This window comes from Crocuta crocuta, unplaced genomic scaffold (genome assembly GCF_008692635.1).
Source record: "Crocuta crocuta isolate KB4526 unplaced genomic scaffold, BGI_CrCroc_1.0 scaffold53, whole genome shotgun sequence".
NCBI classification, from domain to species: Eukaryota; Metazoa; Chordata; class Mammalia; order Carnivora; family Hyaenidae; genus Crocuta; species Crocuta crocuta.
The window spans coordinates 959,310-982,766 of record NW_027529432.1 but is presented as its reverse complement, the minus strand read 5'-3'; the positions used below and the strand labels follow the sequence as shown (position 1 = coordinate 982,766).

The 23,457-nt window shown below is 41.7% G+C and overlaps 2 protein-coding genes and 1 long non-coding RNA gene across 4 annotated transcripts in view; 2 read left to right on the top strand and 1 right to left on the bottom strand.

Moving 5' to 3' along the window:
- RTN3 (reticulon 3) overlaps positions 1–16,105 on the bottom strand; it is a 59,824-nt gene extending 43,719 nt beyond the window's left edge. Inside the window, exon 1 of the mRNA XM_077759693.1 lies at positions 15,797–16,105. Coding sequence (XP_077615819.1) covers positions 15,797–15,935 — 139 coding nt within the window. The 5' untranslated portion in view covers positions 15,936–16,105. The remainder of the gene's footprint in view (positions 1–15,796) is intronic.
- Positions 16,106–16,154: 49 nt separating this feature from the next.
- On the top strand, positions 16,155–17,867 carry LOC144227911 (uncharacterized). Its single transcript, XR_013334069.1, has 3 exons — positions 16,155–16,359; positions 16,450–16,634; positions 17,591–17,867. It is a non-coding gene; the product is annotated as an uncharacterized LOC144227911 (long non-coding RNA).
- A 5,169-nt stretch (positions 17,868–23,036) lies between these two features.
- ATL3 (atlastin GTPase 3) overlaps positions 23,037–23,457 on the top strand; it is a 48,942-nt gene continuing 48,521 nt past the window's right edge. Inside the window, exon 1 of one of the 2 annotated variants that reach the window (XM_077759694.1) lies at positions 23,037–23,122. Coding sequence is in view for 1 of the 2 variants with exons in the window: in XM_077759695.1 (XP_077615821.1) it covers positions 23,349–23,394 (46 nt within the window). In the remaining variant the exon portion in view is untranslated. Of the gene's footprint in view, positions 23,123–23,171; positions 23,395–23,457 lie in introns of those variants that run through there. The other variant, XM_077759695.1, reaches the window with a different exon arrangement.

The following is a 23,457-nucleotide window of genomic DNA, read 5'->3' as shown; positions in this document are numbered from 1 at the left end:
GTATTTAATAGCTGTCAAAAAGTTTACTTTGCTAACTTAAATAACTGTATACTTCAAAGTAGTACAATTTAATAAATATTACATCATTTTTTTGAAAAATTTAACTGCTCTTCTTTTATTCAGTCCAAATTAATGGCATTTACAATTTTTTGTAAATGCATTTCACTGAAGGCCAATTAATAGTAACTATTTTAGGACTGAAGATGTCATTCCTAAATATGAAAATGTTCTACTCAATAACTGCTACATATTGCTTAATACGTTTTAGATACATAAAAGTGAGACACAATTCTCCAAGACTAAATAAATGGCTAAGGGCTATGGAAGCCAGAGGCAGATTAGTTAGTTGGGTTAATTCCAGTGATGGACTCAAGGTTCCTCTTTTTTCTTTTTTTAATGACTTATTTCTTTTCAGAGAGAGAGAGAGAGAGAGAGAGAGAGAGAGAATCCAGAGCAGGCTCCAGGTTCTGAGCTGTCAGCACAGAACCCAATGTGGGGCTCAAAGTCACAAACCATGAGATCATGACCTGAGCTGAAGCTCAGGCATCCCTCAAGGTTCCTCTTGGTAGCAGTCACTCTGAAAGCCCTGCGTTGGGCCAGAATGGTTTCAGCTATTCTCCCCAAGGGTTTTAATCTAGTTGATCAAGGATATCAACATCCTCTTTCCTCATTTTTATTAAGGCATACTAGAAGCTACCATTCTTGGCTATTCTAGAATATACCTAATTACTTGCCTACGTGTTTCCTCAAACAACAGGCCAATCTCTAGATTTGACAATGAAGCAGAGCACCAGTTGGGTTACTTTTCCATCATGTGCTTTTTTGTTTGTTTTTGCAGGAGAAAAATGCTAGTAGTAATACAGGCTGGAACACCTTCAGGGATATAGCTTTTTAAACTGTTACTTTATGGGGCACCTGGGAGGCCCAGTCTAGGTTAAGTGTCCAACTCTTGATTTTGTGGGATCAAGCTCTGTGTTGGGCTCTGTCCTGACAGCACAAGCCTGCCTGGGATTCTCTCTGCTCCTCCGCCTCCCCCCCCCCCATAAATAAATAAGCTTAAAAAAATAAACTGCCACTTTATGATATCCTTTTAACAATAACATTATCCTGAATCTGCACTGCTCAAAACAGCTATAAGCAAAAAGAAAAATGGCAAATCTGTTTTCTTTTACAAAGTCACTATGCCACTGAAGCCTACTTAAACCTTAGTTTAATTAGCAAAATCCTTTATTTACTTCCATCCTACTTGAACGTTCGTGTATTTTTCCTAACAGGAACTAAAACAATTTTTGAAGCTTCGACACTTATCTTGTCAACATTCCATTCATTAGGGATGCTGTGCTTGGCTTGCACTGTTACACTACTTAGAATTATCAATTAATTATTATCAATTATCCCATTTATGAAAAAAGTGACTAAAAGTTATAACCATGAAGAATGTATTTTAAAAGACCTGAAATATTTACAACAGAGAAAAATGGATTTGTTCCATTTACACTATGATATTTTTACCAGTTTATCTTCCAGAGTAGAATACATGTAATACCTACTTGCCTAAATTATTTTCTCATAAGGAAAAAAAACTTAAAAAATATCATCTGGTTGGGCTTCAGATGTCGAGTTGCTTTGTAGGTCTGAGTTCTTTTCTAGCATTCACAAAATATCTACCTTTTAACATAAATGCTGAATTTCAGAGTTCCTAATTTGACCCACAAGATGCCCAAATTCACACAATGAGAGACATTACAAAGGGGCTGGGGGAACCTAATACTATGTCTCAAGTAAAAGCAATAAATTATCTACCATGCTAAGAAGCAGATTAAACCCTTGAAAAAAATATAATTGTTCATTTTATCCCAGTAAGTTTTTGTTCGTATAAGGTCAAAGTCTTCCTACCAAACCAGCATCCAGACTTGGCATCTACAGATGGGACAATTCCAACTGGGACAATAATCTTTGCACAGGGCTTCTCAGACCTATCTAGTGAGTTTAATTACCTTTTTTTAAAATAAGGGTTTTTCACTGACCTATATTCTAAGTCAAGTACAACTACAGAAATGAAACTGTGCTTTATTATTAGTGCAAATGTGCTCTCCCTTGCAGATTCCTGGTAGTGCTACCCCCACAAACATATAGCTATCACACTCCAATTCCCTTCTTCACTGGCTGGAAAATTAAACAAACAAGCAACCCCACAAAGCTACAGCTTAATCCCTAGGAAAACAAACCTTGCTTGCCAAAGAGTCAACTGACTTGTTCAGTGTTCCTAGGCAATTTGGAACTAGCCTAGCTAGCTCTGGAGACAAATCTCAGATAAATTCATACTAAAGGACTCTAGCTAGGTTGATGGATTAGCAGTTCAGTGGAAGCACACTTTTATACTGTCTTTCCAAATCGACTACCTCTCTAAATCAGATACATAACTGCAAATCAGTAAGTTAAATGCATCCTGCAGTGAGTTGTCTTCTGAGCCACAATTCTGTCTGCTCTAAGTTCTGTGGGTGAGTTTATAATTTTTAAGAAATGCTCAAAACTATACCTAAAGCTTTTGCACTGTTAAAGAGTCCACATACCTAGGCTTATTCTATTTTATTAACCTTTATAGGAAATCCAAAGCAAACTGCTAAATATGAAGAACTGGCTTACAGATTTTATTTCAAGGGATTTGGGAGCAATAGAAAACTTGTGCCTCATATCCCCAGTTACAGCCTCTTTCTCAACATTTTTCTTTTATAAATGGACACAAAAAAAATGACAGACTTGCCTTGTGAGGTCGAAAATAGAGATACAGGCTGAGAGGAAGAGGAAGAAACAAAGGAATCTGAAAGAAAATATACAGCGTGAGAATTTGACAACCTCACACAGGAATTTTAACTTTACTCTCCTTTTTTTCCCCCTTGGCCAAGCATCATAATTTCACTGGGTTTGAGCAAGATGGGAAAACTCCAATCTTTATTTCCATTTGCTGTTTTCACTCACCTGGCAGCAAAACCTTATTTCATTTTCAAGATGCATTTCTAAAAGTTAATCAATTCAATTTTTTGGATCAAATATTCTCACCTTCAGAGAAAGGAAAGAGGAACCTCTAGCATTTTTAAACAAATATAACCTCAAGAAAGATGATATTCCCCTGAAATTCTTTTTGAGAAAGAAGAAAGAAGTACCTTAGTACTAATTGATATTTGCTTTTAACCATTTTCAATTGCATTTTGAGGAGTTACTCACTAATATGAACATTTAAAGTTATATACTTGGCAAATATGCAAAGTTGATCCTGATTACAAAAAAAAAAATCACTAATAATCCACTAGGCAAATAGAACTACACGAGAGCTCTTTCACCTTCTAAAATCATACTTCTCTAAATGTGGCAACTTTTATCGGAATTTTAAATGCATGTACTATCCCCACCAACCCTTGTTATTCTTTTGAATTTGGCCTGTTATAATTCTAGGAATTTAACACACAATTTTACCACAAAGACACGTTTATAAGAATATTCATAAAAGCACTGGTAATAAATATTAGGAATAATCAAAATGACCACCAACAGGAGACTAGTTAAATAGTTAATGTCCAAACAATGGAATACTTGCTGCTCTGAAAAAGAATAAAGCACAGCTATGTACATTGTTATAGCTGATGAAAAACCAAAGTGCAGAGGTATATACATGTGCCCCCATTTGTCAACTGCTAACAGGGGACTAGCAAAAAGGACTGTAAGGTCTGAGGTGGGGGAGATTTGCTTTTAACTACAACCTTTGGCCCTTAAAAAAATATATATATAGACAAACCAAAGCATATACATTCTCTCTTCAGTAAAAATAGGAAAAAATAAAAACAGCATATGAAAAGCAACCTCCCGCCGAGTCCCCCTAAATATACTGGCCTTTACTTGTTACCTCCTTTTTTCCTTGCAATTAAAAAATGTTTTTACAAACATTAGAAATATACTTAAAATGGGGAGATTGCTTTAAAGGACTGGGCTATAGTCATAAGTACTTATTTAGTCAATAAATATGGAGAAGGCAATACCAAAACAGAGTTTAGTGGACAACAAGTAGTAATTCAGTAACTCCAGACCAGACTTAAGACTCACTGCTTTATAATCATCTTAAGATAAAGCATCACATTTACCGATACAAATGAAAAACTCTCCTTTAATTAATTAGTTAATTAATTAAGTAATCTCTACTCCTAATGTGGGGCTCAAACTCATGACTCTGAGATCAAGAGTTGTGCACTCTTCTGACTGAGCCAGCCAGGCACCCATCTTTCTTTTTAAAGCAAGCATTTCTATAGGTTTCTTTGATGTTTCCAGATGGGTTCATCCCTATATGCATTTACCTTCAACATTAAATCTCTGCCAGATTATGAGTTTAAATCTGAATAAACAAAAAACAAATGCTAAATAAACCCAATTCTAAAAAAAGATCCTGTAAACTTGCCTATCTACAGCCACCTAACACTCTCTCCTAATGGAAAATGTTAACATACAAATTCTTATACATATTATCTACTCTGATACAAAACACAGATAACCAGTAACAATTTGCCAAAAAAGATCCTGTGAACTTGCCTATCCACCTCTACCTAACACCCCCTCCTAATGGAAAATTTTAACATACAAATTCTTATAGGTAGCATCTACTCTGAAACAAAAACACAGATAACCAGTACAGTTTGCAACAATATTGTGAGATCTTCTAACTTACAAAACCACACTGGATTTGTAGTCCATGTTTACGCCACAGGGAACTAAACTCAAGAATGGTGATCTTAACTATCAAATGCTATTAATTAAATTGAACATTATCATTAAGCAATAATAGTAATTGTTAGCTGGGTTTTTAATTTTCTTTGTATTTTTTGTTTTCTTAAATTTTGTTATAGACATACATTTTTCAAGAATTATAAAATTCTAATTCCCCTCTCCTTACAGGGAACAAATAAGCAAACTTAAAGGAGAAATCCCTAAAATGGGATCTCTAACACATCTTCCAATAAAACTTTAGTGAATAATCTTTTTAGTCTTCACACTAGATTTTCAATCCTCTTAAGACTTTAACCTGCAACTGTCAAAACTACCACACACACACAAAAATCATGCCACTTTGAAAACAGGTCGTTCCATTTACTAAGTCCTGAATGTCTGATAGACACTGAGCTAAATATTTCTATACACACCAAATGAAATCCTTACAAACCTCACTTAAGATTTAAAAAAACAAAAACATGAAAACTTGAAGCTTCTAAGTGTCAGAATCAGTATTTAAATCCATACTTTTCCTGAAAGTCTGTGCCTTTCTTTTTATATAATTCTATCTACCAGTCAGATCACCTGTCTTATATGTCAGATACCTTCTGGAAATTTACTAGTCCAGTTTATATTTTAAAACTTCATCAGACCAGTAAAATAAGATCTTGTCCCCTTACCTTTTAACCCTTCTCTCCCTAGCAGCAAACTGAGTGGGTGAGAAGTGGAAAAACAGGAGTAAAGAGAGCAAAAGGGTACATTAGTGTAGGTTTTCAAATTTGGGCCAAGCCTGTGCTAGATATTGCTGGGGGCAGAGGAGATAGGAAGAGAGGCGCTGTGGACTGTACATCAGACTTAAGTTTTTTGATTTAGATCAGGGGAAAATAAACCAAATAAATCTCATTGTTTGAATTTTCTAACCCCCAGTAAAAATATTATTCCAACGAGTTGTTTAGTTTAGTGACAGCTGTCCTTCAACACCAGCAGAATACAAACTGTATTTTTAGACAGAGAAGCAAAGGTTAGAAGGCATCTTTCAATACTTATGGAAAAGCAGTATTTGAAATTTTTATCTAAAAAAAATTAGAAATTCATCAGCTCTTTCAAACATCTAACAGTAAAATAAAAGATTTTTCTTTTTATAGCTTAGAGTTTTCCTTTTTGCCTATGAAAGTAGGCTCCTCGAAAAGGTCTTTCTACTCTTTCTCGTGACCACAATTCCTGATGGTAACTCGTATCATTTCAGTGGAAGTGCTAAAACTAAGCCAACTAATACCCTCTCCTATCAGAATTCCAGGGATAAGTAGACCAATTTTCCCCCCAAACTTTATGCCATTTTCTCCTTTCATTTTTGCTATTACTGTATTACTGAAGAGAAATAGTGAAAGTAGGCTTCTTTGCCTCTCCCAAAGCAATTCTGATTTCATGATTGAGGCTTTCTTTAAAACAAACTTTTTATTTTATTTTTAAAATTTTTTTAAAAAAATTTATTTCTGAGAGAGAGAGAGACAGCGTGAGNNCTCCAGGCTCTGAGCTGTCAGCACAGAGCCCGACGTGGGGCTCGAACCCACGAACCGTGAGATCTTGTCCTGAGCTAAAGTCAGACACTTAACCCACTGAGCCACCCAGGCGCCCCATCAAACTTTTTATTTTAGAATAAATTTACATTTACAGAAAAGGCCCAAAGGTAGTAGAGAGTATTACTTTATGTCCAGCACTCATTATCTTCCTTTGTTAACAAGTTACATTAACATGGTGGTACATTTGTTACAATTAATGAACTAACACTGATACATTTCATTAGTTTTCCCTAATGCCCTCTTTTGTTCCAAAATCCCATCCAGGATACTGTATCACATTTTGTCTTCATGTCTCCTTAGTCTCTTTTGGACTATGACAGTTTCTCAGACTTTCCTTGCTTTTGATGGTCTTGACAGTTTTGAGGAGCATTTGTCAGATACTTTACAGAATGTCCACCAATTTGGGTTTGTCTCATGTTTAGATGTTCTTCTCATGGTTAGACTGGAGTTTTGGGAAAGACTACAACTGAGGTGAAGGGCCCTCCTTCTAACATAATTTTTTTTTTTAATATTTTTATTTATTTCTAGGAGAGAGAGAGAGAGAGACAGCATGAGCAGGGGAGGGTCAGAGAGAGAGGGAGACACAGACTCTGAAACAGGCTCCAGGCTCTGAGCTGGCAGTCAGCACAGAGCCCGACGCGGGGCTCGAACCCACGAACCGCGAGATCATGACCTAAGCGAAAGTCGGATGCTTAACCGACTAAGCCACCCAGGCGCCCCCCTCCTTCTAACATATTAAGAGTACATGGTATATCAATATAACTTATCACTGAAGATGTTAACCTTGATCCCTTGGTTGAGGGAGTTTGCCAGGTTTCTCTAGGTAGTACTTCTCCCCAGTCCTTCCATACTGTACTCTCTGGTAGCAAGTCACTAAGCACTTCCTACTATAAGTCTTCCATTAGAACACTAAAAGAGTTGGAAGGCCTTCTTTGTACATTTATGGAATAAATGTATACGCAATCCAAGAGGAAAAATAAGCAGAACTCTTGTTGCAAAAGAAACACAGAAAGTCTATCAAAAAGAAACAAAATGGACTGTATAAACAGGAAATTGGTTACAAATATTTTAATGACCCAATTTCTAACACAGCACTACATTTATTTTTAGAAATGTCTTACCCTTCTCCAAATAATATTCAAGATCAATGTCCTGAATCAAAATCTCATTAAAAAAATTTTTTTTAATGTTTTATTTATTTCTGAGAGAAAGAGACAGCGTGAGCAGGGGAGGGTCAGAGAGAGAGGGAGACACAGACTCTGAAACAGGCTCCAGGCTCTGAGCTGGCTGCCAGCCCAGAGCCCGACGCAGGGCTCGAACCCACAAACTGCGAGATCATGACCTGAATCGAAGTCGGACGCTTAATCGACTGAGCCACCCCCGCACCCCCAAACTCTCATATTTTTTAAGGAATGAGATGGAAATTAAACTTATTTTAACACATTTAAAAATCCTGACACATCAGACTAGCCTACCACTGAATCCTCATTCGAAATGCCACACCAAAATGTGGCATCCAAGTGTTATAAAAAAGAGACTTTTCTGGGTTAAAACCATTAGTGAAACACACCTCAAGTCCAAACATAAAGAAGCCAGTCTTAAACACAAGATATATTTATTATAGATATGATTTTATGGGCTTACGTACAAACTTTCTTCTTAGCACCTACGTGGGTATATCAATTTCTATAGGAATAAGTTTTTTGCAAAACTCGTAATTCAATTTCCAAAAACCAAACATTCTTAATCTGTAGTTTATGAACAATTTTGTAGTAGTTCATGAACTCTGTGAAAGCTTATGTGGTACTTTGTTTATATGCATGTTTTTCTGGGAATAAAATTTCTCCAACCATTCATTTCATAAATATTTACTGAACCTATTATAAACCAAGGAGTAGTTTTAGTTGATTAAAACAATTAGTTGCCCATCCAAAACTACCTGCTGGCCTGCTTTGTACCAGGCCCTGCTTGGACATTAGAGGTAGAGCAATGAAGGGGCGCCTGGGTAGCTGAGTTGGTTAAACATCTGACTCTTGATTTTTGGCTCAGGTCATGATCTCATGGTTCCGGAGATCAACCCCTGCACTGGGCACTGTGCTAACAGGGAGAAGCCCGCTTGGGATTTTCTCTCTCTCTCCCCCTCCCTCTTCTCTTTCTCTGTCTCTCTCTGAAAATAAATAAACATTAAAAAAAAAAAACAACAAGAAAGAGAGCAGTGAATAACACAGCAAAAATCTCTACACTGATGGAACTGGCATCTAGTGTGGAAGACAGACAATAAACAAAATAAGTCAGATCATATAGTAAGATTATGACAGATAAGACAGATGGTAAGAAAAATAAAGCAGCGGATGCTTATAAGGTGTTTTTTCTTGTGCAATGTAGATAAGGTGGTCAAAGACCTAAAGAAAGGGAGTGAAAGGCTGTGAAGTTATATGGGGGAAGAGCATTCTAGGCAGAGTGAACAGCAAACAAGACCCTGAGGTAGAGGAGTATTCCTGGTGTGAGAACAGCAAGGAAGCCAGTGTGGCTGAAACTGGGTGAGCAAGGGGGAGGGTGAGGCCGGATATCATGAAGCCTCAAAAGCCCTCTAAGGACTTTGGCAGTGACTCTGAGTGTGATCAGAAGCTACTGAAGCATTTGCCCATGAGTGACATGATCCGACTTATGTTTTTCACAGGCTTACACCAGCTGTTGTATAGAATACAGACTGAAAAGAGGCAAGGGATAAAGTATAAAGGAGGCAAATGCAATAATCCAGCAGGGCTACAACAGCAGCCTGGGCCAGGGTGACAGCAATGGAGGTGGAGAAAAATGGTCAGACACTGGATATAGAAGGTAGAATCAACAGGATTTGCTGATAGTTATATGAAGGAAGGAGTCAAGGAGGACTCCAAGACTGTTTACTGAGATGCAGAAGACTGGGAGAAGAACAGACTTATAAAAGGAAAGATTGGGAGTTCAGGTTTAGACAGAATAAGTCTGAGATGCCCATTAGACATGAAGACCGAAGATAAAGTTTTTGAAGTCACCAATTTACAGATGGTGTTTCAAACCACAAGATGGCTATCATAAATGAGACCAATACACAGAGAAAAGTTCTGAGAAATAAGCCCTAGAGCACTTTAAACTTTAGAAGCTGGGGAGACCAAAAAAAAAAAAAAGAGAGAATTAGCAATATGAAATCCCAGTAATAAGGAAATCCACAGTCAGAGAGATTAGTGGTTGCCAAGGAACGAAGGGAAGAATGGAGAGGGTCTGCTACAGGTACAGGGTTTCTTTTAGGGCTGATGAAAATGTTCTGGAACTAGACCGTGGTGATGGCTAAATAACCTTGGGTTTATACAAAACACCACTTTAATACGATGCTTTTAATATTATGTGAATTGTATCTAAAAAAAGAAAAGAAATAGAAGGATGAGGTGGAGCTGGAGGAGAAGGAGGAGAGGAAGCAGAACTAGCAAAGGACACAAGGGAGGAGCAGCCAGGATAGAGCATGTGGTGTTGTGGAAGACGAATAGGAAAAGTATCTCAAGGAGGAATCAAGTGATCGATTTTACCAGAAGCTGCTGATAGGGCATTTCAGATGAGGACTGAGAAGTGGCCACTGGATTTAAGAAGGTGGGAAATAACTGGTGCATGACAGAAGTTTCTGTGGAAAAGCAGAACGATAAGGCACATGGCTTAGGAAGCATGGGACCAAAAATTAAATTCTTTAAAAATTTATTTATTTAAATTCAAGTTAGTTTTACAGTCATAAAGTTTTTAAGTTCAACCAATAACTAAAATGAAGAGGGTGACCGAAAGACTTTGATCACATGTTGTTTCAAATTTTAAAGAGAAGCAATGTGTATATTCGAAAGAGAACTGAATTGGGCCCTCAATCCCTTAGTTTTATCCTACTCTCCACTTTACAGCAACAAACCTTTAGGCATATCACTTAATCTCCCTCAGCCTGATTCCTGTAAAATGAGGCTTATATCACTACCTAGGTCATAGACAGACTTAATACAAGTCTTTCTCCTATTGAATGTAGCCTCCAGAGATGTAGATGATCTGTTTTACTTGCCTATCTCCCAAAGAGCTTTACTAGATGCTTAAACATTTAAGTTAACGTATGGCACAGCTTAAACTATAAAGCAGTACACAAATAAAAGATATAAAAATCAACTATTTCTATCTCCTATGTAAAAGACACTTTCCATTGTTGAAATAATTTCAGGTAACAGGACAAAAGGGCCTCTGTATCAGTTTTGCTTAAAAAGTTTTCCAGGATACCCTTCAATTTCCTCAAGGGCAAGGTGCCAACGAGGAACATGTCAGAAAGCTCCAACAGCCTCTCCTGGTTAGGTTATGATGATGTGCTTACAGGGAGAAATAAAACAGCTGACTGGAGAAAATAGGTAAGTATATTTCTTTGAAATTAAAAAAAATCATGAGAAGGCTACCTTCTGACAATTACACCCCTTCCTAATAAGACAGAAACACAAATCCGATACAGTATTTAAAGAGATTCTCTCTGAAACTGCAGTATCACAGAGTAACAGGTCTTACATAAGTCACAAATATGCAGTAAAAGACTTCAATGATGCAATCATAAGCAATACTGATTATAGCTAAACTTACGTGTAACATACAATTTTTTAAAACCTCTGTTAACATACTCAATGACCAAAAATAATTCTAGTATTAACAACTGTAATAAAAGAACTGAATAAAAAGTCAGTTTCCTGGGCAGCTTCTGAATGAGATAATTATATAAACATGATATCAACTTGATAATTTTTATCAAAAAAGCTTTACTATGAAGTTTACATATTTTTCACAAGTCTATACAGTTTTGGAGGCAGTTATAAAATTCATCATTAACAATAAAGCCGAACACAAACTATTAAGTACATAGAATATGTGTAATTATTGATTTATTGGGAGCCTTTATAATTCCACTTGGAATTACAAAAATGGTAAATTCTAGGATTACTGCTAAAGAGAAGTGCTTTTCTATAGAACAAACCACCTCAAAAAAACCCTGGGAACCTTTACTTTCCCTAACCTTCAGTGACATGTCACCAACTCCCTCACTACTAAACTTCATTTACAAGTGTTTGAAACACTAGGATTAAAGAGGTGAGTCCCTCTCTCTCCCTCAAATAAAACCAGTGAGTCCTAGATCAGGATGAATATTTAATTTCCTTACCACAGAATGCGATAAAAGCAATAATATTCATTTTATTTTGTTTTCAGACCATCTGTAAAATCATAAAAATTTAAAAAACACTGATGCACTTACCAGCAATTTCATAAACAATCCTCTAGAAATTTCAATTTAGGGTTAAGGTATGCCTGTTACATATGAAAGACTGGTTTGTTTGATTAGAGTGGTTAAATTATTTGTGAATGTGACTCGAAAAGAAAATAGTATTAAAAGAAACGTTTTATTTCTGGGGAATAAAAACCATCCAAGTCAACAGGCAAATGTAAAACATACTGACATAGCTGTTCTTGCTGTCTCCTGCGCTCTTGCATTCCCTGACCACTGTAACACACTTACTGTCAGAATGCTGCAGAAAACACTTAAGCATATATTTTTAAGCTTTATTTATTTATCTATACACCGCATGTAGGGCTCAAATTCATGAACCCGAGATGAAGAGTTGCATGCTCTTCTGAATGAGCCAGCCTGGAGGCCCAATACTTAAGCACACTAATGTCATGCCAAGCTATCTACAAAACACCTTGGCTGCCCCTCTTCTTCCTTTTTAACTGACTAGCTGAGTGAAAGGGCTGGTAGCTTTAAGCCATTAATGTGAAGCAAAAGCTGCAACACTCACTTTCATAAAGAGGAAAGTGGTATAAGATCTTCCTTCATTGTGAGAAAGATTATGACTTCTCACATGTAATTCAACTGGTATTTTGTTTTTAAAATTTTTTCATATTTATTTATTTTTGAGAGAGAGACAGACAGAGCATGAGCAGGGGAGGGGCAGAGAGAGAGGGAGCCACAGAACGCGAAGCAGGCTCCAGCCTCTGAGCTGTCAGCACAGAGGCCGACACAGGGCTCGAATCCACGAACGGTGAGATCATGACCTGAGCTGAAGTCGGACACTTAACCAACTGAGCCACCGAGGGGCCCCTCAACTTATTTTGTATCTGTGTGCAAACAGTTTGCAACCCACAAATAAGCGTACCAAGTATTAGGTACTTTTATTCAGTAAGTTAGGATTTACAGGCACAAAGCAAATTTGCCTACGTCATATTGCTGAGGCTCAGAATATACATACACAAAGTCATACAACCATTAAGAGACAGAATCAGGCTTGAAATCTATCTGCTTCGGCAGCTGCATGTTTATCACCATGTTATACTGCCACTGATAATGTGACGTGAATATAATACAGTCAATGTCAGTGTTCAACAGGTAGATTCCTTTCTAAGGGTTAAGATGGAAAATACAAATTACATACTCACGTGTGACTGACATAATAAACTGTGAAAATGATGCCATAAAAATTACACATGACAACTAAGTTTCATGAGTGAGAAAAGAGATATTTAAAGCAAAAACTTATTTTTTTAAAACTGTCCAAGTTGTTTTTGCTTTGAGCTACTTTCCAAGAACAGACACAAGATGCAGCTTTATTTTGGCATCATGATATTCATAGCAATAATACAGGACAGTCTCTGTCAAGCTGTAGAACTTTAAAGGCTATAAAGACAGTAAGCATTCAAAGTTCAAATAATGTATCTATGCTTGACGTCTAATAACGGCAACCCTCCTCCTGAAAAAACACTAAATATTTAAGTCTCTTTTACCTTAACCTCAAATTTCTGACTTTGCGATCTTTGATTTTCTTCAAGGGCAGAAAATCGGGGAAGCCAATTCTGGCCCTCAACCTCCTTCTCCAAGCATACTTTGCTGCCTGCTCTAGTACCTGGGCACTAGACCAGAGGGTGTCATCACTCATTCTCTACCTGTAGGGAGGAAATAATATCTCTAAAGGCTGTTTGTTACTAGACAGGTCAGTTGGGACAAAACTTTTTCCTGCAGGACACCAAGCAACCACTTCTTTTACATTTTGAAAGTCTCTAGGGGAGCCTGGGAGGCTCAGTCAGTTGGGCATCCGACTTCGGCTCAGGTCATGATCTCACAGTTTGTGGGTTCGAGCCCCGTGTCAGGCTCTGTGCTGACAACTCAGAGCCTGGAGCCTGCTTCACATTCTGTGCCTCCCTCTCTCTCTCTGCCCCTCCCCTGCTCATGCTGTCTCTCTCTCTCTCTCTCTCTCTCTCTCAGAAATAAAACAAAACAAAAAAGTCTCTAAAACAGGAGAAGTTTGGTGGAGGAATGTGAAGCTGAAGGCTGACATCAATCAACAACTGTAGACTTTTTAAACAATCGAGGTAGATTTTTAAATGTCCATTTTAAATAGGTTAAATTTTGGAATAACAAACTTCACCTTATTTTCATCATGCAGAAGCCTAGGACATTTCCTTTAAGATACAGAGAAAACATTCTACAAGGGGAAGAGCTTCTCCAACAGAATAAAAGCTACACATTACAGTATCTTGAGCTCAACTTTTCAAGTAGTGCCCTGACCAATGAGGCCCACCAAAACTGTATTAATGATTTTTAGATACTATTAATACCCACCTACGATTAATGAGAATTTAAGACAGAGTATCTATTTTGCAGGTGAATCAAGAATTCAAAATCAAGAAGAATCAAAAGGTCTGCACAAAAGGGCCAACCACAAAACGGTAAGAAATGACAAGTGATTAAATCCAAAACACGAAGTTGCTAAGTTATAGGGAAGCTGCTGTTCATCTGGACCTTTGCCCAGAACACAAAAATTTGGAGGAGAAAGGCTGGTGGTTTAAAGGGAACAAGGGTTCTAAATTTGCTGCCTCATCCCTTTATCTGTACAGCTAAATCTTGACCTTGCAGAAGCTTCCTTTGATAGGGTTTCTACCAAAACGGCCAAAACCATACTGGAAAATCCAACAGAGTGCCAAAGCTCTAAATGCGGAAATCCAGTGCTCAAGACACAGCTAGAGAAAAGGGGCACCAGCCTGGCTCAGCCGGTGGAGCATCCAACTCTTGACCTCGGGGGTCGTGAGTTTGAGCCCCACTCTGGGTGTAGAGATGATCTGAACAAAACAGAACACCCAGAGAATATTTAAAGCGAAGATCAGAAGTCCTTCGCTCCTTAGAACAATCAACCCAAGATTCTGGCAACGGAGACAATGGAGTATTTTTTAAAATCGCTCAAAATCCTTTAAGGTAACTAAATGCAGAGCAAAATTATCTTACTTTCCCCGGGCTATGGCCCCCTTCCTTTGACAGAAAGGTTTTTTTTCTTTTTTTCAAAGGCTGAGTTCCTCTAAGAACCACCACCTGCTCACGGTGCATTTTTTCCCCCCTCAAGAAGGCATCTGCACTGCAGATCTCTGCACGAGGGGAGCTTGCCAGCCAGCTCCCCCCAGCAGGCGAACGCGTATACAATAGAAACTAAAAGCGGCCTGCAGCTTGCCTCCCAGTCTTTCGCAGAGAGATAGGAGAAGGGGGTTCAACCAGCTCCTGCTTTGTCTAAATGTTTCTCCCCCTCCCCCCTTTCTGCGCTAAACACTCCCCTTTGTTACGCTGCGATCAATAATAGCCCACAGAGAGCATGAAATCAACATGTGTTGATGGCTTGGCATGACTCTATTATCTTCTAGAATATATAAGCAATTGATGGCTCGTCCCCACCCCCACGCCGCGCCAGTGAAGAGCGGGCCGTGTTGCAGATGCAGCCCCGGATCCATCTTGGACCATCGGCGGCTCCCTCCCGCATCTTCCCGGAGCTGTTCTCATCGCGCCTCCTCTCACCTCGCAGCCCCAGAAAAACGAGCATTTTAGAGGGTCCAACCACCCACAAAAATCACAAGCACACGAAGAGAGTCTAGAAAACGGCTACCATGTTGCCATCAAAGGTCCCAATCCTCCCCCACGGGAAACCGAGAGCTGTTTCTCTATTTTGGGGGGACTACCATGTATTTCTGACTATGTCAACACCCATCTGTAAACCTGCAATGCAACCTTTTCACCATCATCCCTTCATAACCCCAGCTAGCCCTTTCTCCTGCAACCAACCTGCCCCAATCCTCTCAATCTCTCTAATCCTCCACTAAACCATCCGGGTGCAGCGGATGGCTCCCCCGAAACGGTGGTCACCCCCCCCACCTGCTCTGCCTCGGCGTTAACGCCCACTCCCTAGAATATCTCCCCGCCCCCAACCTGTTTGCCTCACACCCCGTTATTTCCTCACCGCTTGCACCACCTTACGCTCCCCTCCCCCTTAGCCCATTTTCCACACGCTCGTGACCGGGGGCTGAAGCCTCCGGTGGGCGAGGGTCATTTGCCTCCCCTGACACTCCAATGCACCCCCCACCCACCAAGGGCGGGGTTCCCCGGCGCGCCTCACCCGCACAGGAGGAGCCGCAGCTCTTCGCCCCCAGGGCGGGGCAGGCTCCAGGGCTCCCGCCGCCGGGCGCCGAAGGCTCGGCCCCGGAGGACGACGAGGAGACAGACGGGGACTGAGTGGCCGCCGACGGCTCCGCCATGGCTGCGCGAGCGAGGGCAGGAGAGGGGTGAAGAGAGATGTGGGGCGGGAGAGAGGGAGGGGAAAGAAAATAATTGTGCAGCTGGCTCTCCGAAGTCCCTTCGCTCCTCCTGCTCCGAGGACAGACTCCGACAGACTGACTGACTCAGCCGAGCGCGGCTAGAGGGCGGGAGGGCGAGCGCGCAGGCGCACAAAGGGCTCCCAGACGGGCGGCGGGCGGGTCTAGGCGCCCAGCGACGCAAGGCGCAGGCGCTAGAACTGTCCCTCCGCGCTCCTGCGGGGAAGGAGGGGCAAAACTGGCTTCTCCAAGCACCGGCGCGGGAGGCCGGGGTGGGCCGCGCCCCTCCGGGAACGAGACGCGAGGGGCGTGGCCCAGCACCAAGCCTCGCCCACCACTGCGGTCGAAGCGGGAGGGGGCCCTGCAGGTTAGTGTTCCTTCGTAACTCTTTATGTGAATGTGTTAGGGTCGACGGATCATGTGTTTTAACAATACAAGTTTCTTTTGCTTCCATTAGCTGGAGAATGTCTTTCCCATAAATTCCTGAGTAGATGTCTTTTGTCTGATGCGTTCCTGCCTGTGACGCCAATGAAAAGTGAAAACCGGAATGTGGATAAAAGCCCATCTGCAAGGTGCTTTATGAATTTTTCTGCATGTGTCGTAATATCACCATGAGGCAGAGATGGCACGGTCTCCCATTTGGTAGGTGGAGCAAGATGCTATACAGAATGAAAAACTATTACTCATTCTGGTCACATTGCAATGCAGCCGCAGAACCTGCTTCATATTCTTATCTTGTTTCTGTTCTCAGAGAGGGGTCCACCTTGGGTCTTAAGGTTGTCCTCTCCTCCAAATAGGCTATCGAGTAAAAAAGACATATTTTGAAGAAAAAATAGCCGAGCTAATGGGAAGAAGAGCCCAGAGATAACATCCTGGCTGTGGTTATGGGGGATGGGAAAATGAGGTCTTAAAATTTGAGAATATGCCACAGAATACATATAATTGAATTTTATCCGTAGCCTAAATGGAGTCCTTAGCAGAAAATTTATTTGAAACCAGATATCTAGCTTATACTGGATTTTGTTCCTTTTTGTTTGTTTTTGGTCTCCTCTTTGGTTGGATTGTGAAATTCAAAGCCCTCTCCATATATCTGGCCAAAATATTTGAATTGTGCACGATTCTTTTAAAAAGGGGAATGTAAACTGGAAATAACAAAAATCAAAACTGTAGGCCTTGTGATTGCTAAAACAGCAATCGATGACCTGAAGGGCAATTGCAAGATCAGCAGATCCTGTAGAGGTGCAGCCTCACGAAGGGGGAGGTGGTAAACCAGGCAGCAACAGAGAGGACAAGTGATCTGACCAGTGGAAATCTTCTAGAACAGGAAGTGGAACATCTGCCCTTGACGGTTTTTAAGGTCAGGTAAAGCCCAGATAGGAAAAAAACTGGCCATTGCAATGCTCTGGAAAAAACGGCACAGAGGATATTTCCCAAAATAACTTCGTGGCAAATATCTTACTCTGACACTTACAGCATCAGTTGATAATGCAGCAGTCTGTCCTTTAGATGACAAAGGGAAATAGAAACCAGTCTGATAACCAAGCCAGTTTTCTACCCATTCTGATAAATGCATAAGCTTTAAAAATTTATTTTATTAGGCGCTTGACAAGAAAATGGATGATGCTGGTCCTTAGTGCTGACAGCGATTGCTAGGCTCTGAAGTCCCTGATTGGAAAGGAAGCCTGTTTTCATGGTAACTGCAAGTAGAGAGAAGAAGCTAAAAATCAAGACACTGATGTATTAGTGGTCCTTTCATACTCTTAAGATTTCTTACATAAGAGGCTGTGTGTGAGATCCAATTCCTGAAACTGCTTTTCCTTCCTGCTCCCTCTCGCTGTACCAGTAAACTTCCCGGAGACTGACTCTTCCGTGAGATGTTATTTGCAGCTATGATTTGTTCCACAAATGTTTACCGATCACCTGCTGAGAGAATGACACGATCCTGGGAAACGTGGAGGAATAAAAAAAAAAAAAATGTTTGCCCTGTCTTCAATGAGCTTACAAGCTAGTTGGGGCTTAAAAACATACTCACATAAAAACAAAACTTAGATAGCAACCAAAACAACTCCAAACAATACAAAACCATAGTGTTCTGATTAGATGGCAACTGGATTGTAGGAATTTAAAGTGAGAGGGAATCATTATGGAGTTGTAGAGGCTCGGTAGGTTTTATGAAGAACAAAGTCAGAGTTTGGAATGGGAAGGAGGTCATTAAAAGCAGAGGAGAATGGGGTGAAACAAACAAAGGGGTGGCTTTTGTGCAAGTATACAGTAAGACCTCCTTCTTGGCAGACCAGTCACGGGAGAGCACCCCTTCCTCCCAGCCCAGTCCTCAATGCACTTCAATGCTGGCTTGTGTAGCAGAACTTGGCCTAGATTTGATCCCCTCTTGCCCCTCCCCTCCACAGGCTGCCTTAGAGCTACCCGTAGACTGCATAGCCTTCTGTGGTGGCTGGAGGATCCAGGGTGTGACTCCGTGTAAAGTTTTTCGTGTAAAGTTTTCGGATGTGGCTAGCCCAGCTGGCTAGAGCCAAGGGCTTGAATTGAAACAAGAGGGAGGTAAAATGGGAAAGATGTGTTGGGGCCAGAGTGTGGAGAGGCAGTAATACAGAACTGAAAACCTGAGGCTTCCTCTTCAGGCTAATGCGAATATGGGGGATTCAGCGAATTCAAAGATGTTTTCAGGCAGGGAAGGGCTCAGATGGTATTTAAAAAAATTTTTTCCCCAATATTTATTTATTTTTGAGAGAGCATGAGCAGGGGAGGTGCAGAGAGAGAGGGAGACACAGAATCTGAAACAGGCTCCAGGCTCTGAGCTGTCAGCACAGAGCCTGAGACGGGGCTTGAACCCATGAACCGTGAGATCATGACCTGAGCCAAAGTCAGACGCTTAACCGACTGAGCCACCCAGGTGCCCCTCAGACAGGAGTTTTGAAGTGCTCACTGGAGTATAGCCACTTCTCACTTCTGTGTAGCAAAAAAAAAAAATTTCTTTTTGGAGCAATTTTTGCAGCTGAGGCTCTGAAGGGGACCTCTTATTCCTTGGCCCTGTTCCTCTAGGACTGGTAGTGACATAGCTAGTTCCCCACGTCAGCTTCTAGGCCATCTCATTATCCCAATTTTTTTCCCTGACTTAGAAAAAAAAATTATATATTTTAATTAAAAATTCTCATTGAATATATTCATATGTGTGTATATATATATAGTTTGTGTATGCCTATACGTATGAGCATATGTATTCAAGAGTAGATACATGATAAAGTTTTCTTCAATTATTAACCCCTCTCCAGCTACTAGCCTCTTCCTCTGCACACAAATAGTTAAGTACTGTTAGGAGCTTTCTGTGACAAATGCAAGGGCGAATAGAGCCATTCTTCATCCTTATTCACTCTTTTTAACATAAATGATAGCATGCTATACACAGGTATGTTGCTTCCTTTCCTTAATAGTAAGTTCTAGTGATCTTTCCTAGTATCTTTTTTTTTTTTTAAGTAGGCTCCATGTGAGGCTGGAACTGACTGAGCCAGCCGGGCACCCCTCTAGTATCTTTTTGAAGAAACAGATAGCTGTGCTGTTAGCTGACATAACAATGATGAAGCGGCTGATAGATTTTGAGCTTTTACTGTGTTACCACCACGTTGAAGGCCTGATATCCAACTTTCTTTCTTTTTTTTCTTTAACTTTTTTTTAATGTTTTATTTATTTCTAGGAGAGAGAGACAGAGAGAGAGAGAGAGACAGCGTGAGCAGGGGAGGGTCAGAGAGAGAGGGAGACACAGACTCTGAAATAGGCTCCAGGCTCTGAGCTGGCAGTCAGCACAGAGCCCGACGCGGGGCTCGAACCCACGAATCGCGAGATCATGACCTAAGCGAAAGTCGGATGCTTAACCGACTAAGCCACCCAGGCGCCCCTTCTTTAACTTTTTAAATGTTACTTATTTTTGAGAGAGAGAGAGAGAGAGAGAGAGAGAGAGAGAGAGAGAAAGCATGAGTGGAGGAGGGGCAGAGGGAGAGGGAGACAGAATCTGTGCTCCAGGCTCTGAGCTGTCAGCACAGAGCCCATCGCGGGGCTCCAACCCACAAACATGACCTGAGCCAGTCAGAGACTTAACCGACTGAGCCCCCCAGGCACCCCAGTCGCATAGTTTATAGAAAGAAAATCATCAGGGTGCCTGGGGGGCTCAGTCGGTTAAGCCTCTGACTTCGGCTCAGGTCATGATCTCACAGTTTGTGGGTTCGAGCCCTGTGTCGGGCTCTGTGCTGACAGCTAGCTCAGAGCCTGGAGCCTGTTTCAGATTCTGTATCTCTCTCTCTCTCTGACCTTCCGTTCCTCACGCTGTCTCTCTCTCTCTCTCTCAGAAATAAATAAAACATTAAAAAAGATTTTAAAAAAATACAAAAACAAAAAACATGGATCTTACGAGTGGGCGGTAGGAGAAAATCCTGAATTGAGTCCCTGCACAGTCACCGTGAGTGATAATTATTTACTTGGCTGTTTGCCCCACAAGACCTTGAGTGTCTGGACGACAGGAATGCGTCTTACCCGTATATCAGCAATACAGCCAAGCACTATGCCCGGCACATAACAATTTTGGAAAGCTGTTTTTGGAAAGCTTTGGGACCTGAGTCACAATGGATGTCACTGCAGAAAACAATTTTGTTATTTGTGTGCTTCATAAAACACTTGGTTATCTGGAGTATTTCTGGCATTGTTTTGCTTTTCTGGAATGACTACGATTACCAATTTTTGAGCTCGAACTATGCATCAGTCATAATTGCCCAACACTTACATCTCATTTAACCCACAACAACTCGAATCATTTGGCAGTAGATGATGAAATGAGTTCAAAGAGGTTAAGTAACTCACCCAAGTTTGCACAGCTAGTAAGCATCAGAGCCACAATTCAGAGCCAGGTGGGTCTGACCCCAAACCCTTAACCATTCAAATATGTCTACACGTCACCTGCTTCTGGAAAACCACAAGGAAAGCGCAGGCTCAGTTCCAGGTGAGATGGGGAAAGGCAGGCTGTAATCTGTATTATCAATATTTAGCATTTTAAATGTCTACTGTTTTCAGGGCTCTGGTTATTGGGGAAGAAGCAATGACACTAACACCAAAACATAGTTCTTGTTTACAGGAGTTGTTTTCTGAGCTGTGACTAATCCTAAAGTTATAAATCCTATAATTTATACTGTGTTGTTCCAAAGGCAGCTGTTACGGACTTTGGTGATATATTGAGACAGATGTAATGTCAGCGTTTGCGGGTCACTTCCTGACAGGATGGATTTCAGTGGCTCTCTGTTGGGAGCTCTTAAAATAGAACAGGGTATTTTGTTCAAAAGCAGAAGTTAGGGACCTACCGTTGAGAGAGCCAAAGAGTGAGGGAGCAGTGTTAGGTATCTCACATCCCTTCCTTATTCTTCCATTCAATAAATTAATATTTATTAATTTCTACTGACTGCCTGGCATTGTTTGAAACACTGCAGATACAGCAGTGAACAAAAACAGACAATTCCTATTCTAATGAGAGGAGAAACGAAAAGATTATGTTTTACTTAGGGGCACCTGGGTGGCTCAGTTGGTTGAGTATCTGACTCTTGATTTTGGCTCAGGTCATGATCTCATGGTCGTGGAATTGAGCTCCGCCTCGGTCTCTGTGTTGACAGCGTGGATCCTGCTTGGGACTCCCTCTCTCTTCCTCTCTCCCACTCGCAGTCTCTCAAAATAAATAAATATTACAAAAGATTCTGTTTTACTTGAAACATAAATCAGATGGTAAGAAGTCTAATGGATGAGGAAAGGATCTAGAGAATTCTGGGATGTGTGTGCAATTTTAAATTCTTACACCGTATGTTGCAATTGTGACAAGTCATTGGCCTTTGGCCCTCTCTCTTTCTGGGCATGCCACATAATGCCCGTACTTGTGTCATATTCTGCACACCTAGTGTGAAACCCCAGTAACCACTTGCCTTGATGTCCTTGTCTAGTTTTTTGCCGGCCTAAATAGCCTGGATCTAGACTCTTAAATCTAAAGCTTCGAGGAGAGTATTCAGGCAATCTTGAGTGTTTGGGAAGAATAGGAGGGCAGGGGGAAAGAAATCGAAACGTGGTCTCTTTAGGTAAGATTAGGCAGAATTCTCTCCATCGCTTCACCTCTGTCCTATCTACTCGGGAAGTAAAAACAGCTCAAAGGCTTGGCAAGGCCTAGAGGTAGCTGGAAGGAGATTCTGGGTATGTTATAATAGTTAAGGCAGAGGCAGAAGAAAGAAAGTATAATTTTTGTCTAATGAATGAGGGAATGGTAATACCAAGAGGTCGTGGTGGTCCTGGAATGGATGCTTTAGCCTCCGGTAAGCTCCGCCAGCTTACCTCTGATGACGGCCCCTATCCCAACAAATCCAAAGTAACAAGATTCTTCAACTGTGGCAAGTGACATTTTTTCAATCACATGTGAAGTGTGAATAAAAGCATTTTTGGAGAACCTGCGTTTGCATTGATCCAACATACAGTTTAAGTAAGGTTGTGCTTGCAAAAGTAGCTTCAAAGCAAGGTCCTGTAAACCTGACATTTACAAGACATGGCCGTGGCTTAGGCTGGATAAAGCCTGTGTAAGGAGTTTCATTGGAATTTCTTAGCTATCAGAGCGGTGGTGATCTTGCACCACCAGCCTTAGCGAGGCACCGGATTATGGGGTGAAGTTGATGCTGGTGGTGATGAAGTCACGGCCTCCTCTCCTTGTGAAGTCAAAATCATTAAAAAAACCAGTGACGCTCACGGCATCCAGGTTTGAGGCCTCCCTTCCGTCCTTAGGGCCTTAAACACCGAAACCTTCTCAAACGCGGCGCGTAGGGGCTCGAGGTGGATTATCCCAAATCCTCTGCCCCCGGTCGGGTCTCCAGATTAAGAGGCTCGCTGGCGGGCCCGGGCTACAGCGGGATCGCCCCGCCCCCTCTCCGCATGGCCTGCTGGGAGTTGTAGTCCAGTCGTCGAAGAGCCGCGCCGAGCCCTTTCCCACTCCTCCGCTTCCTCCCCTCCCCGGATGAGGGCGCAGACTAGGGACCGCAGGCGGCGACTCAGAGCCTGGGACTACAATTCCCAACGGACAGCCGTCCTGCAGTGCGCAGCCCCAGGTAGCCAGCGGCGCGCGCGCGCGCACACGCGTCGGGCACANCACCTGCCGCGCCTCGAAGACCCACCCCGCGTTCTTTCCCTCCACGCTCTGCACGCCCCTCCTTCTCCCCCGGGTTTCGTCTGGAGCCCAGGCCCCGCCCGTTTCCCGCCTCCTGGGCCGGTTCGTTCCCGCCTCAGCCCGCCCCTCTCCGCGCCCCTGCTGCTTGTGCTGAAGGCGGAGGCTCCATGTTGTCCCCTCAGCGAGCGGTAGCGGCTGCCTCGGGAGGAGCAGGTGAGGTGCCCAGTTTCCCCGGGGCCCGCTCCACGGCCACCCTCTGCCCTCCCCCGCCGCCCT